At 42.7% G+C, this 15,372-nt stretch overlaps 1 protein-coding gene across 1 annotated transcript in view; it reads left to right on the top strand.

The window, feature by feature from the left end:
• Positions 1–1,531: 1,531 nt before the first annotated feature.
• Positions 1,532–15,372, top strand: part of LOC104497538 (receptor tyrosine-protein kinase erbB-4-like) — a gene marked incomplete at its 5' end in the record, with an annotated part of 31,906 nt that continues 18,065 nt past the window's right edge. Inside the window, 5 exons of the mRNA XM_010140803.1 lie at positions 1,532–1,687; positions 4,446–4,521; positions 6,369–6,515; positions 8,424–8,521; positions 10,804–10,974. Of these exons, the coding sequence (XP_010139105.1) occupies positions 1,532–1,687; positions 4,446–4,521; positions 6,369–6,515; positions 8,424–8,521; positions 10,804–10,974 (648 nt within the window). The remainder of the gene's footprint in view (positions 1,688–4,445; positions 4,522–6,368; positions 6,516–8,423; positions 8,522–10,803; positions 10,975–15,372) is intronic.

Below are 15,372 nucleotides of genomic sequence, written 5' to 3'. Positions count from 1 at the left end.
CTTTTGAAAAATAATCCCGTTTGCTTTATGCCAAAGAGTCCCTGGGTCCCGTTTCAAACCACCTTCAAGTTGACTGCAGCAAAGCCTACCACGTTAAAAATTAAGTAGTGCGTATGCCAAATGTTCTTCTCTATACTTTCAAACCTTTACAGGTGTTGCCACTGAAATTTTTCACCTAAAAGCCGCAGCAGTTCAGAGCTCCATTTGATGCTTTTTGTAAAGACATTCACTTTCTGTTGAGAAAGGGCTACGTTCTGGCCGCAAGTGTCATAGGCATTGTCCTTCTGGTCTGAGTGGGGATAGGTATGTGTGAGCAACTCATGCTGTGAAAGGGAATAAATCTGGCCCATGACACGGAGTAACCTGGTTATTTTAATCACTATCTGTGACTCGCTGGATTATCATCTGTGTTATGGGACAATAAGATCTCTTTGGTATTCAGCAATGACTTTTTCAAAATTACCATATATATAATACAGAGCTAATGTATTAAGAGATACCTTAAGGGTAATTATAAAGGGTGTAATTTCATCTGTAGATTCTTCTAATGATGTTTAATGTCATAAATGCATTTTAATGAAATTATAGGCTTGTAACCCTACCTGACTATCCTTTGTGTGTCATATAATTAATAAGACCAAGCTTTGGTGTTCATCTCAGTGTCCTTTGTGTGTCATAATTAGTAAGACCAAGCTTTGGTGTTCATCTCAGTGTCACAAAGCATCATGTAAACCTCCATACTGATGGTAGATGGTTAGTCTCTCCTCAGGGAAAGAATAAGGTTAAGGCTGGGCAGCTTGAGTATATGTTACCTTTAAAGGTAACTGGATGGGCTTGTTACAAAAGTGTACTTCTAACAGAATATGTATGCTCGTTAAAAAAAAATGGCTGTTGATCTACTACCCTATTATACTGCTACATGCAAAAATTTTAAGGGAGTGAAACGGTTGCAGGACTTGGAATAGAGAATTGTTTTCCTTCTAATCCACTGAGGGAGTGAAAATTTGTGTCCAACTTAAAAGCCTTTGGAGATGAATAAGAATCTTCATCTTGAATTGAAGACACTTGTCTGGAATGTAGAAGAGCTGGGATTGTTTCCCAGTCTGGCCTAATTTCTGTGGTGCTCTGGCTAAGTTGATTAATTTTTATGATCTTCAGGTTTCCTGTCTGAAAAGTAAGAGCTGTCATGTTTCTTTTCTGTGTCTTACATTTCCAGATTTTAAACTTGCTGGTGCAAAGGAAATGCCTCTCTGGTCTTTTTTTCGTTTGGTTGGTTGGTTTTTTGGGGTTTTTTTCCTTTGGTGGTTACCCTGGAATCTTATAGAATCATGTACACTGGAAGGAGCCTAAGGTCATCTAAACCTACCTCCTGCACAGAGCAAGGGCAATGTTGAACTTCTGCTCTCTAGGCCGTTTTCTTATTGTGATTACTAATAAGAGAACAGCAATTTTACGTGTCACCAGTGAAAAGTAGTTCTAAAAAAATCATGTAAGCCTCATTAAGATGATTTTACTGTTCTTTGGCCTTCAGGGAATGATGTACCTGGAAGAGAGGAGGCTTGTCCACCGGGACTTGGCAGCCCGTAATGTCTTGGTGAAATCACCAAACCATGTGAAGATCACTGACTTCGGCTTGGCCAGGCTTTTGGAAGGGGATGAAAAGGAGTATAATGCTGATGGAGGGAAGGTGAGCGCTGACCATGTCTGGAAGTAAATATATCACACTGTGACAAACCTCCTGAAGTTACTCGTTAGAGCAGTGTATCCCTACAGGACTATTATCTACAGAAGAAAGTCTGTCAGTGACTTAGCAAAGCCCTCTCTTCTGTAAGAGCTGTGTTGTGACAGCACACATAAAAGCTGCTTTTTTTTTTTCTTCCCTCAGTGAGCTTCTCTGGGAGCTGAAATATTAATTGTCTGAACAGTTTTCACATTCAGAATTAGGTTTCATTCATATGCTCCATTTTGTGTCTGTTTTGAAGACTTCTGAAGTCAGTTCAATGAGTGATGGATGGTCTGTGGCATCCCTGCCAAGCCCCTCTCTCTGAGGTGGGCAGTATGGACCTCAATAACTTGCAGTCCCCTTTTCCCAAACAGGTAATTTTCCAGAAAACAAGAAGGAAGGCCCCAGGATGTTTGTGTCTGTAACATATGAGAGCTTACATATGCTCAGCAAAAAGCCACCTCTTCTACCACATTGGAAGAGCCAGCACATGCTATTCCTTGCGTCCAAGTCTCCAATTGCATGCTGAATGCCAAGCCACTAAAAAGCTAGCTTAAGGGTAATCTTAAAACCATACATTTTGCCCTATTACTTTTGAGGATACCGCACAACATCCATGTAGTGCCTCACCTCATTTCTAATTCCTTTGGATTAACTCATAATAAAATTCAGAAGACTCTAAGTAAAGTCTCGAAGTACATGCTGCTGCTGGGTGCTCCCTAAACATCATGTTGTTGTTCAACCTGTCACAAAGTCCCAAGGGATTCTGCCTGTCCTGTCGTTCCTTTTCCTGAATGTTCAGTTTGCTTACTGTCTACTTGCTATCTGGTTTTTTCTGTGTTCACTTATGCCCTTGGCTGTTGTCAGTGTGTACTCTTCTCCTGGATGGACTGCTGCCTCATTCATGGGGCTGCTGCCCTTGGCAGCTGTTGCACGCGTTACATCGGTGTTGCAGTCAATGAGGTGAAGAGCTTGAAAGGAGTCACCAATGCTTTCCTGTTTCCCTGGTAAAGAGATCTCCTGTCAAGGAAGGTGGAGTTTTGGCAGTTTTCCCTGATTCTTTCAGTTCTTTAATCCCCTCTTTGGTAGCCCCTCCGCCTTTTCCCTCCATCAGCCAGTGAGTGACAGAAAATGAGCCAGTCATTGCAAACCAGCTGTTCCCTGGCAGCTGTTAGTTAGATGGTGTCTGGACTCGTGAGGGCAATCACACTGTTGGGAATACTGGAGCAGGATTTACATGTCAGACATGTCGCTTCCCAGTTCCAGAGAAGCGTCCTGTGAAATCCAGAAGACAGCTTAAAATTGTACTGAAAGCATGCTTAGACAGATTCAGACTGGATAAAAGGAAAAACTTTTTCACCATGAGGACAATCAAGAGGATGATTGGATTGCCGAGGGAAGTGGTACAGTTTCTATCCTTCAAGATTTTCTAGTCCAGACTAAATAAAGCCCTCAGTAACTTGGTCTGATCTCAAAGCTGAAGCTGCTTTGAGCCTGAGGTTGGACTAGAGACCTCATGAGCTCCCTTCCAACCCGAGTTATCCCACGACGAGCCATGCAGCTTTGCTACTTCAGTGAGTGTTCAAGTTTGGAACGACCCAGTTGTATTTAATGGGGGAAAGCGATGCACTTTTGTGGAGTTTGGTGGAGGAGGATGAACTGTCTTTACAAGTGCTAAGCCAGCCTTTATTCAAGAGTGCTGGTTTTCCCGTAACTGTATAGGTTGTGTTCAATAGTCAACTTCATGGAAAGTATTTTCATAAGGGTTTGAATGAAGACACATCCTCTGTTTTACACCCAGCATCTGTTCAGATTTTGCGTGCAGTTACACATCTCTCTGGTTTATCCCAGTACATCGTCTATAGTCCCAAATTAGAGGCAACTCGTACAAGTTCATGCCAGGTAAAAATCTGTTTTTAATGTCTGTCCATTAGGAATTAATGGACTGCAAGTGTGTGCCTCACAGGCCCAGCTCAGGAACAGGAAACACTGTGTGTGAATCTCATTTTAGCATGAACTCAAGAGGGAGAACCTGAAGCCAAACATAGGTTTGTGTTTGCTTACATGGTCATCTCTGTCAGGCGAAATGAGCTCCCCCCAAGGGTGATTCAGAGCCAAAGGCCGACTTGGGGCTTTTTCCTTGCTTTCAGGAGCTACTTTGCTCACTGCAGTAATGATACGGAGAACTGGGAAGGCTAAGTTCCTTACGAATATTAGGAGTTGGAAATTAAGCACTGTAAATTCTCCCCGTTGCCTGTTTACCCTGATGATGATGATGTGGACTGTGAAGTATTATGGACCCTGCATTATTAACTAGCCTCATTAGAGAGCAATCAGGATAGCAGCGTCTGGTTTTGCAAAGTGTTGAGGCAAAAGAGCTTCTGTATTCCACTTTCTCCAGTGCACTTCTGATTTGGGGGGATTGGACGTAATTTTTGTGTTGATCCCATCTGTACTGAGGTACAATGAACAAGTCAGCTGTTCAACTACATCTGAAGCAGTGAAATTTGGGTGGTATGAGAAGTTAGCTGGTTCGTGTTTCTCGCCTTCACATGTTCTATGAGGCAAAGCCCCATTCTAGAGGGCAAGAACAACTGTTCCCTCTGCTGGGTAGTGCAGCTGAAAAAGGAAACAGGGAGGAAGCTCGTGTCTACATACAGGATCTGTCTGTGTTGTTTCAGTGTTATATATCTACGGTTACATTTCTCTTGTCCTTCCCTAGATGCCAATTAAGTGGATGGCTCTGGAGTGCATACACTACAGGAAGTTTACCCATCAGAGTGATGTCTGGAGCTATGGTAAATCTTCATGTGATTAGTTCAAAAATAGTTGTGTGAGTGTGTTACAGACACCCTCCTTTCCTAGAGGACTTAATTCCAGTGGGGTTTGCTCTTCCTTTCTTCTCTTTTTCTTGACCTTTTTTTTTTTTTTAATTGTGCAACTCAACAATTGTTATTTGTCTCCGGTGTTACTCCCCTGCCCACTAAAATACATTATCATGATGCCCCTGCTGGGATGGCTGCCGTAAGGTCTGGGCTGGTAGCAGTTTGGCTGATTATTATAACAGAAGGTTATTTTCAGTGCAGCCACAGATGGACAAAAATACAGCTGCAGGTCATAATTTTCAGCAATCCTTTGAAAATCTTAACTCTAAAAGCCATGAATGTCAAAAAACATTTTCAGGCTTATGGGACTTTCTGTAACTACAGTCAGATAAAAGGGAGTTTGTCATAATACAGAACAAATACAGCGAGAGAAAGATGTGAGCTCCCCAAGCTAACGAACAGGTCAGCTCGTGTGAACTCCACACGTACCAAAAAAGAGTCACATTTGAGAAATGAGGTGTTCTTCTGCTGTTGTTATTCTGTTGTCTAGACGAGCTCTTGTGCCACACTGCCGAGCTGTCTGCCTGTGTATCTAGTATAGCTGTTACTAATAAAATCACATATGCCTTTAAGTGGAGTTCTTCGGCAGTAGCTAGGGCTATGGACTCCTGTTGCTATATCATTTTGAAAACAAAAAGGTGTACAATTCTATTCATTACTCGCTTTTACCTGTGGGTAGCAGCAAAAGACACTGTCTGCTGTGACTGTGTAGATGCCCTTTTCTATTTAGCTGAGAAAACATACAAATGTTAAATCAGTCGCGTAAAGCTACTCTTTCTCCTCAAATGCTATATACCCTCTATCACTTAGGAAAAACTATGCTTCATTTACAAAGTTTATTTTAAATGAAGGAAGCTCAGAATTTCTATAATTAGAAAGGACAGGAATAAAAACAATTGGGAAGTTATAGTTATTGAACATCAACAAGGAGGTGAATGAGGGTGAAACAAATACGTGTTTTATACATATGATAATTTTTGCCCGTCCTGTTGCGTTAGTGTGACAGCGGGCAAAATATGATCACTGCTCTGGAGGCATTTCCAAAATGACCTTTGCAGTAAAAATAAAAGTTAAACTGGTGTGAGAGCGGCATTTTCAATGTTTAATGCCTTGCTGGAGGATGAATTCTGTTACTTATGATATATGGTCTTCATTGCCAGCTCCAATGCCAAAACAAATCCTATGGCTATTCAAAAAGAGAATCTTGGTTTTGAAGCACTGCGCTGTCATAACTCAAATCCATAAGGTGGTTTAAGGCAAAAAGTAATACAAGTGGCTGTGAATGACTTACAAGGCAAAGGCAATGACATGACGTTACTCAGTGCTGTACCTTTGTGGGTAATTGATGCTCTAAGTTAGGGAACATCTGCATTTTTTCCCCTTAAAATAATGGAGTACATCAGCCATTCATTTCCCCTTTTGATAGGATAAAAGAGTGTGATGCATACTGTTGTTACTGCATCCATTTACTTCTCCACAATTTATTTGTCTTAGACCTTTCTCTTGTGCCTCAGATCTATCATGCTGTTTCACACACCAGTAAAAACGAGGGAAGTTGATTTTCAAGAGTAACACAAAGTGCTATTTCACTGTTTTCTGTGGCTTTTTAAATGGCAGACCAAACGTCAGTGTTTTTGCAGGCACTGGTAGTGAAGAAGCGAGTACAGACCAGAACTGGGCCAGAATACTGCCCTGTAAGAAATTGTAAAGGAATCTGTGTAGTATAACCTCAAATACTAACTCTCTTTTTTTCCATCTAGGAGTCACCATCTGGGAGCTTATGACCTTTGGTGGGAAGCCGTACGATGGAATCCCAACTCGGGAGATCCCCGACCTTTTGGAGAAGGGAGAGCGGTTGCCTCAGCCTCCAATCTGCACTATTGATGTCTATATGGTGATGGTGAAGTGTAAGTAATTGTCACTTTTAATATCCCTGTGCTCCGCGCAGTCTGTAGTCTCTGACAGTGCTGGGTAATAGGGCAGGCTGCTTCAAAACAAAAGCTTCCCAAGGTACTGTAAATCCCATTTCAATACTGTTCACACATTTTTTGCAATTGCAAAAGAGAGGAATGTAGCCGTGTAGCGTTGAGTTAGCTTCTTATTACTGTCAGATGGTATCTCATGTTCTTGCTGTGAAGTCAAAATTGTATGATTGTTATTGTAAACCCTTGTCATTTCCATGACAATCGATTTTGATGTCAAAAAAGATAGTATTAAGCATAATTATGGAACATGGATGCCCAGCCAATGAAGGTTGTGAGGAGAAATGCTGGTTCCAAATATTGAGGGAAGAAAGCAGAATGTTGTATTGTTAGTAACAAGAATCGTGATTGCTATAGTAATAATAAAAAGTAGAACTAAATTAATACAAGAAATGCTACAGAGATGGTATTTTTTATAATTCATAGTCCAGTGCAGTAATTTATGAATGTTTTATTTTTGCAAAAAAAGGAAAACAATCTGCACATGGTTTCTTCCTGCCCTTCTATTTCAAAGATACCCATACCAGTGACAGTATCCTCCAAGGCTGTGCTTCTAATTTAAAAAGAATTAGGAACATCTCTCCGGTGTTTCTGACTTAATTTAACTGAGATTAATATACAGACATCTCATCTATCTTGTATCGCCCTTTCCCTTTTGCTTCATACACAAAAACTGAAAGAAAGAAAGAAGGAAAGGAAATAAAACTAGAAGGGGTAAATAGCACACCTTCTGAACACGGTCATACTGTGCAAGCAGGTATGGAAATTGTCTGAATAGTGCCAGGGGTTCATGTTGGTGGACTGCAAAAATGTTCCACCCAACAGGATTTCTAAAGAGTATGAGACAAACCTCAGTGAACAAAAGGACGGCCTAGTAGATGCTGTGTTCTGGTAGACAGAAAATTACAGCTAGACGTACAGACTTGGTCCTGTAACGTTTGTGTGAGAGTCTATAAGCTATAGTAGCTTTATTTTTTTTTTCTTGCATTGGTCGTTTCTTCAGTTAAACGACACAAAGGAGATAAGGCCTGCTTCGTTTAGCCTCCCTGGCAGATGAGAACAAGCTCTTGGGAAGCTACTGATAGGATCTTCCATTAGGAAAGGCTGACACTGAGATAAACTAGTTGCTGGTGGTGACTGCCTTTACTACTTACTTGTTTTGCAGAAAGCATTAGCGGGGATTGAGACTTGTTGTTCCTAGCAGGTGTTTCTTGGAGAGTGAAGGACCAGCGAATCACCGTTACTCAATTAAAATAGCATCTAATGCTTTCTGTGAGGTCCGTGTTAGTGATGCAGACATGTGAACGCAGAATTACCTCAAAGGCAAAGGCGAGGTCAGTCATCCTGTAGGTCTGTTGAAGAGCTCTTTTTAATCTGAGTCTCTGTGGACCAGTAGGTCAGGTAAAGTAAATTTGTGTTTGGTAGTAATTTTGTAATAAACCCACTAGACTCAGATGAGATCAAATTTATTATATTAGGGGTTGGACCCATCCATAATAAAATGCAGTCAGAGCTGACATCTAAATGGACAAGAGACACCGAAAATTGCAAAGCATTGTTGCTGTCTCTGTTTCAGGGATGGGGAACAGGAGCTCAGAGCAAATTGAGAAGAAATCCGTGCAGTGTGGAGCAATCTAGTCTTCTCTGGCCAAGCCCACATAATTTCCACTTTAGATGCATCATAGTCCTCTAGCTTTCCATTCTTCTGGGCTCTTTATTGCAACAGAGCTATCAAGGACACCAAGGACTTCAAACTTGCGCATTTTTAGAAAACGAATGATTTCTCCCCTTGACAATTAACTGCCTTCTTTCTCATCTTTCCTCTGTCCCCAGGCTGGATGATTGATGCTGACAGTCGGCCAAAATTCAAGGAGCTGGCTGCTGAATTCTCTAGAATGGCTCGAGACCCTCAGAGATACCTAGTAATTCAGGTGAGCAACTCTGCAATATCAGGGAGAAAAAAAAGAATTTCATCTGCCTGTCAAGGGGGTTGCCTTTGCATCTCTCTAAGTTCAAGGTGCTCTTGAACTTAAAGCAAACAGTGACCACGGTGCTATGCAAGAGTGAAATCAGAGTGGCCAGTGTCAGTAACTCAGAAATAATAATAATAAAATATTCTGGAATTCACTTCCTAAGCTTGTATTTATGAGCGCATATGCACGATCTGGCTTTGCAGACTGCTCAGTACTTTGCCTTGTCTCGTGAAGCTGGGGATAAGATTTGTCCGTCAGCAGACAGAGGACCTACTTTAGACCGCAGACTTGCTTGGTTCTACAGTTTCTTAGGCTGAATCTCTGGGGTCTGTACTGAAGAGACTCTTCCCTGTGCTGCTGAGATCATCAGAAAGTTTCTCTTCATAGTCTAAACATAAAGTTTTCTCAGAGGACAGGGGGTTCTGTCACACTGAGACCTCTCATGCTAGAGAGGAGCTTCCCTCTGTGTCCTCCTCAGTCTATGTAGTGCTTCACAGTCCATGCAATAGACCCACACCGCTATGATTTATCACAGGAAACTACACTGTGGCAGCAGGGCAGTACCAGTATAGCCATATCTGTTGGCTGCATCTGCGTGGAGCTGTGTATGCCCTGGCTGTGGGGGTACGTGGACATTTTTGTCCTTTCACTCCTGTGTTCTGCAGAAGCCTAGAGTTGCGTATGTTTTTATTACAACTCAGACTCAAGCCACAGAAAATGAATCCAACTGTTAGGTAAGGTCCTTGTATGGTCCCAGGGTGTGAGCAGTTCAAATGAAAATGGAAAAATTAAAAGAAATAAGGTCGTATTGAAACACCAGAGCCCAAAGCATGGAATTAGTTGAGCCAGAGTGTACCTCATGCAATATTTTCTCCACATTATGGAGTACAAGGCAGAGGTAGATCCAGCTGGTCTTAGCTCCACACTGACGTAAGAATTCTTTGCTGAAGAGCCTCCAGAAGTACAGTCACTGCCACTTTATGTCTCCTGATTGCTTCTGGGTCTGGTGCTGGTCTCACCGGATGATGTTTCATTTCACCCTGTAGACATGCTATGCTAGCCCTACTCATAGTGTACAGGGTGAACGTACACTACTCTCCTTCAGCTCGAGGAGAAGTAAAATGTAGTTGAGGAGTAAAATATTAGTCAGGAGGGTTTCTGGTGCTGAATGTGGGATTTCTCTTGCAGTATTCCCTGCTGTATATAGACTGTAGATTGTAATTTCAGCTGATACCAGTGATTCTGGAAAGAATTCTGATTAAATTACTTCATTGGATGTTCCCTGTTCCGCGTGCCTTTTCCCTCCCTTTCTGTCCCTTGCCCTTCCCTCTCCCGTTGTACAGTCTGGTGGGTATTTCATCCTGTGTGGCTTCTCCAGCAGCCCTTGGAGCCAGTATAGGCCGTCTGCTTCCTCAGGAGAAATCCGAGTAACTCCATTGCACTAGTATCTCTGCCATCATGACTCCCCATTTTCCCCAGATACAATCAAGAACAACAGGTTTGGCGTTGAGCTTTTAAACTGGTCTGTATGCACCCCATAATACAGCCATCATTCCACACGTGGCATAATAATTCTTGTGGAGTGGAAGGCCATTCTTCAGCCATGCAGTTAAGTTTACCGTAATTTCTACGGGTTGTTAGGAGGTTGGGGCATGAGCTGCCTTTTGGGATGTTTTGGGCCACCAAGTGAAGTGCGGCACTGATTTGCCTCTCCAGCTTGTAGATGCTATTTCAACAAAAATTTCGACATGTCATTGTTGCATTTGTTCCCTGGTTTGATTTTTTTATTGCTTTCAGCATTGTTACATTCTGCAGAACTTTACATATGGATGAGAGGGAAATTTAGCCTCCGAGTCCCTAAAAATACACGTGAAAATAAAGCAAACACCAAGACACAGCAGTTTCTGTATCATACCACCCACCCGCAATGTGAGCCTAAATAGCTGAAGTACTTCACAAAATATATCAGGCCTTGACAGAACTTGGGTCACAAACTGAGCCTATATGGGAAAAAGAGAAGAAGGAATAAAATCTCAATCACAAGAATGCCAAAAAAATTACTTTGCTTTCTGTTATCATATTCCCAGTAAAAATATCAAAAGAAATGATGTGGTGCTTTAGAACAAAAAAAAATCATGTGTGCTCCCTGCAGCCTGGCTGCCAGGTCATGAAGGAGGCTGATGTTCCCTGTCTGGGAAATGAAAAATCTTTTGACCGTTCTGTCTCAACAACCTATTTAGGGAGATGATCGTATGAAGCTCCCAAGCCCAAATGACAGCAAGTTCTTCCAAAATCTTCTTGATGAGGAAGACCTGGAAGATATGATGGATGCTGAAGAGTATCTTGTTCCTCAAGCCTTCAACATCCCTCCTCCCATCTACACCTCCAGGACAAGAATTGACTCCAACAGGGTAAGTGCAAGCTCTGACAGAAAATACTGGCTGTTATAAAAGCAGGAGGAGGTTTAAGTACACTAATCAAACACAGGCCAGAGCCGCCTTGGGAGATACAAGTTCCCATTGTGAGGAGAGTGACTATAAAAATATTGTCACTGGGTTCCCTGTTCATTGTGCCTCAGTGAATTCTAAGTAGCTCAGCCTTGAGTGAACAAAGGCTTGACTTGAACTCCTGTCCTGACAGCCCAGCGGAGGCTCGTGAAGTCAAGCAGCACTGTTTCTCAGTTGCGTACTGTCCTGGCCAGGGAGCCCATAGATCTGATTCTCCCACTCCTGCAACCCTGTTGTCTTGACGAGGTTGGCACTGATGTAAGTAAGGGCAGCTGCAGTATACAGATAATGCTGCTTTTGTGTCTGGAGCCAGATTGCAGACCCAGACCCTTTCCCTGTTTGTGTGTGATGCTTCACAAGCATGTGTTTTTGTTGTGCACAGATTTTAGCATGTTGAGCTTCATAACGTACCTATCAGGGCAGGAAGTGCTACTCATTTTACCCGGACAGCTGAGGCACAGAGAGTGTTCAGATGGAATTGAGTTCCCATAACCCTGACTATCAAAAGCATAGGGATATAATCTAAGCTCTCCACCTCGTTCTGTGTCATTGGAGAAGAGTGGGTGCATCCGGTGGGTGATTATTGCTGCCTGCCTTGGACGTTTACAGTGGGATAAGGTACTTTCTGGAGGTGTCTTTCTCTATACGCTGACTACTGACAGCTCCGCAGCAGTCTCAGACCTGGTGCATGAGCTGGAACCTGTCCTAAATGCCTCAGCCTCAGTGTCACAGGAGCCCTGCTGCAGGTGGAGGCCTGAGTCCAGGTTTCCGGAATTTTCTTTCAGTACTGAGCTCCCTGCCCACAACTCTGACCTCTGCCTGTTCTGCACCTGGCTCCATCCTTTTAACAGCTTAGTGCCACCCCTTCTCCCAAAACTAAGAGACAGTGAAATGCGTTGCTAATTTCACTCGTGTGAGGGCCTTCCCTATTGAGTAATAAGGGACTTCTTTGCTCGTTTTCTCTCCATGCTTTTTTACTGGAAAGTCACATTTTAAATACTAAGTAGAGTCTCACTGGAATGTTGGTGTTTGTTCTTCATAGTTTAGAAACCTTTTAGACATTTATCCTTAGCTGAGGTGGTTCCAAATTCATACCCTGGTCTGAATGGATCATGGCATGTGAGGCAGAGAAAAGGGCAGCAGAGGAGCTAAGAGTATAAACTGCCTCCGTATTCGTGCTCTGACCATACGCTGTATGAATTTCTTTCACCTCTCCTGAATAAATCAGTGCTTTTCTGGAATATGGAAAACAAAGTCTGGTCTTGAGTAATATCCAGTCAATTCATAAGAAAATCACTACTGTTCTGTGGCAGTCCCACTGGCTAAGCTGGATTCATGTAGCATTTCTCCTGCGTCATGGAAAGGCAGTGAGGGGGAATGGTGCATGAGGGGATGATGCATGCTTAGCAATAAGCAAGAAACCTCCTCTTTATGGCAACAACAATTAATTTTTAGTGTTGATGCTGATCTGGAATAAGTCAGTTTTACTTCTAGCTGTCTCTGGACAGGCTCTGTTTCCTCTGCTGCCAACTTCTGAGGACAGAAGGAAATGACAATAGTTACCTTTGAAAGGTGCTCACTGTTACGCTGATGTAAATCACTGTAGCTTAGTTTTACGCAGTGGAGCACTACCACTTACACCAGCAAAGGGCTGAGAGAGCAGAGTCGGACCTGTAGGTTTCCTATATTCATCCTGCTCCCGTATTTCTTGGAAACATCGGGGCACGTTTAAAGGAGAAAGGATTAGTCAGAAAATGTACTTGCCTTTTCAACAGTTCTTTTGCCCTCTGTCTTTAGTGTCAGCCCAGCAGAGCAGTCCACTAGAGCGAGGGCATTAATTCCAACAAAATTCCAAGAGTAAATAGTCTGAAAGGGTGACTGAAAATGTGCTGTTTGGGTAGCTAACATGCTTGCTGGGATATTCACAGAGAGCAAACACAAGCATTTATTTCTTCATCATCATTATTATTACTATAAAATTAAAGTAACTTTCTCAAGCCTTTTCCCGAATTTAAACTACGTGGTTGCAGCTGCTTGCATACGTGTGATACCCTCAAAGTCAGCAGAGCCGCAGGAAGAGACCCGTGCCTTTATTTTTGCCACACAGAGGCTCCATCATATTCCTGATGTGATTTCTCCTCTCTGTAGCTCACAATTTCCCATCCTGGTTTGAGACTGTGATCTTGTACCACTAAAGTCAGTGGGAGCTTTGCTTTGCAATTCAATTTAACAACAGTAGTGAGACTCTATCTTTTCACTACCTCCTTCTGCTGGGAATTTTTCTCTGGCATCATACGACAATCTTACACTTAAATCTGGAATTACCCTTTGTCAAAGGTTTTCAGATTCTGAGCCAAGTTTTTTGACCCAGACAACCTGGGAAAGGGCAGCTGGGAGACAGAAAGCTTGCACCCAGCTCTGTATTTTTGCTCCCCTTCCAACTGTACAGTGTTTTTCTTTATTGTAGAAGCCTCTTTACAGAGAGGTCATTTTTAGGGCAAAGGAGTTGCCATTGAACAACCAGCTGATTTAGAATAGTAATTGCTGGTATTGCTTGGAGACTTGACTCCTGTCCCATAACAGGATTACCAGTAGATTTTTGATGCTTGTCCTGTGTCTCAGATCTGCTTCAACCACAGCTTTCTTTGCCAACGTTCGCATCCCCTAAACCTGCTGCTAGTACTGCTGTGTAGGCGAGTACATCTAGATTGCAGGAAGGCCACAGCACCTTGTTGCTGGAGAGGCTCGAGGCCAAGTTGAAGTGCCCCACAGCATCTTAGCATTCCTGGTTTCCTTTGCAGAGAGGATTTTTCTGTACGTAGTACAGAAGAATTTGTTTCCACTCTCTGCAAAAAAGTACATACTTGTCTGTTGTTTTTCTGAAGCATTCAGGTTCTTGGTACATTAACTGTTCTTTCAGTGAAGATTGGTGTTATTTAAAACAAAATACACAGCAGCTCCTTTAAGGTAATAGTGCATCTGCCATGCACAGTTCAGTACAGATGGATGTCAGCTACAAGAAACACACGGAATTGAAATGCTGTCAAGGTCTCTGTCTGTAGTTGTCTGATTCGGTCTTTGTGTTTCCATTGGATAGTTTGTGATTCGTGCTTGTTTGGTGTAGTGAATATTAATATCACACAAACTCATTATGGTGCTGCTGCAGCCATAGATGCCAGATGAATTGATACAGCTTAGTAGTTTGCATTCGCTGTGTCTGGCCAATTAAATTTTATGGGGAGATTGCCAGGCAATTTGGTGAAGTAAAACACATAGGCAAGAGCTACATGATCTCCGTGTCATTTTCAGAGATCAGAGGCATGAAAGATACTGTATTTCCTGTCTTAGTTGTTCCGATAGCGAGAGTCAGTTATGTGATGGCAGAGTACTGTGCTTCTTCTCTGGGCATGATGTACTGACAGCTTCAGTTCTGGCAGAGTGGCTCGACTGGGGACAAACGTTTGCAGGAAGAAAGCAGGGAAGTCACGAGCCTCCTCACACTGAGGCTTTGAAGTCAGGGAATTAAGGAAGAGCAAGAGCATTTACTTTCTAAGGAAAGCTCTGAAGTTTCTCGGTCCTACATCCTTGCAGCTTGTTGCCTGGAAGAGGCACCACTGGATGAGGTTTGCATAAAACACTGTCTGCCTTCTCCCTCCTACGTGAAGAAAAAAGCTCTTTGGATATGAATTAATAGCAAAGAGCTGCAGCCCGTGGAAAGAAGACTGTAAAGAGTTTCCAGCTCCCCGGCAAATGTCACATCCTTCTTCCGCCAGGGTTTACCAAGATCTGTGAAGCCACAAGGCTCAGACACAGCTTCAGCTCTTCCATCACGCCCACACTGGCTTCATACTTGCACATCTTTGGGACCTGTTCGGCAAGAAGCAGAAGTCTGGACATAACAGTGCCCTCTGTTATGAAGTCTAGCCTGAGACCCATGCAGCTTTTAAATAAAAATTAGCATGCTGAGCTAAACTGAATTCTTTCATTGCATCTGAAACTCTTCAGTTGCAATTTCATCTCTTTGGCTTTTTCCAGCTTTTATTTTTCCATTGTCTAGAGATATTCTAGAAATACAGAGGTTTAGAAGCTCTGTGCTTCTGAGAGATAAGCTGAATCCTCGGCAGTGTTTCCATGAGCACAGGACCCCAGCTAGTGCTTGAGTGTCCTACATTCACAGCCATTAGATGATTCATTCAGGTATTTGTAACCAGTACTGCCCTGTGTGCACAGAGATAATACTAATGCAGAAAGCACTCTGTGTGCCCCATGATGCCTTTTGCTCTGAATCCTTGGCTAATTCCT

This window comes from Buceros rhinoceros, unplaced genomic scaffold (assembly GCF_000710305.1).
Source record: "Buceros rhinoceros silvestris isolate BGI_N320 unplaced genomic scaffold, ASM71030v1 scaffold25327, whole genome shotgun sequence".
Taxonomy (NCBI): Eukaryota; Metazoa; Chordata; class Aves; order Bucerotiformes; family Bucerotidae; genus Buceros; species Buceros rhinoceros.
Note: the sequence above shows the minus strand (reverse complement) of the source record. Positions and strands in the feature narration are given on the sequence as shown.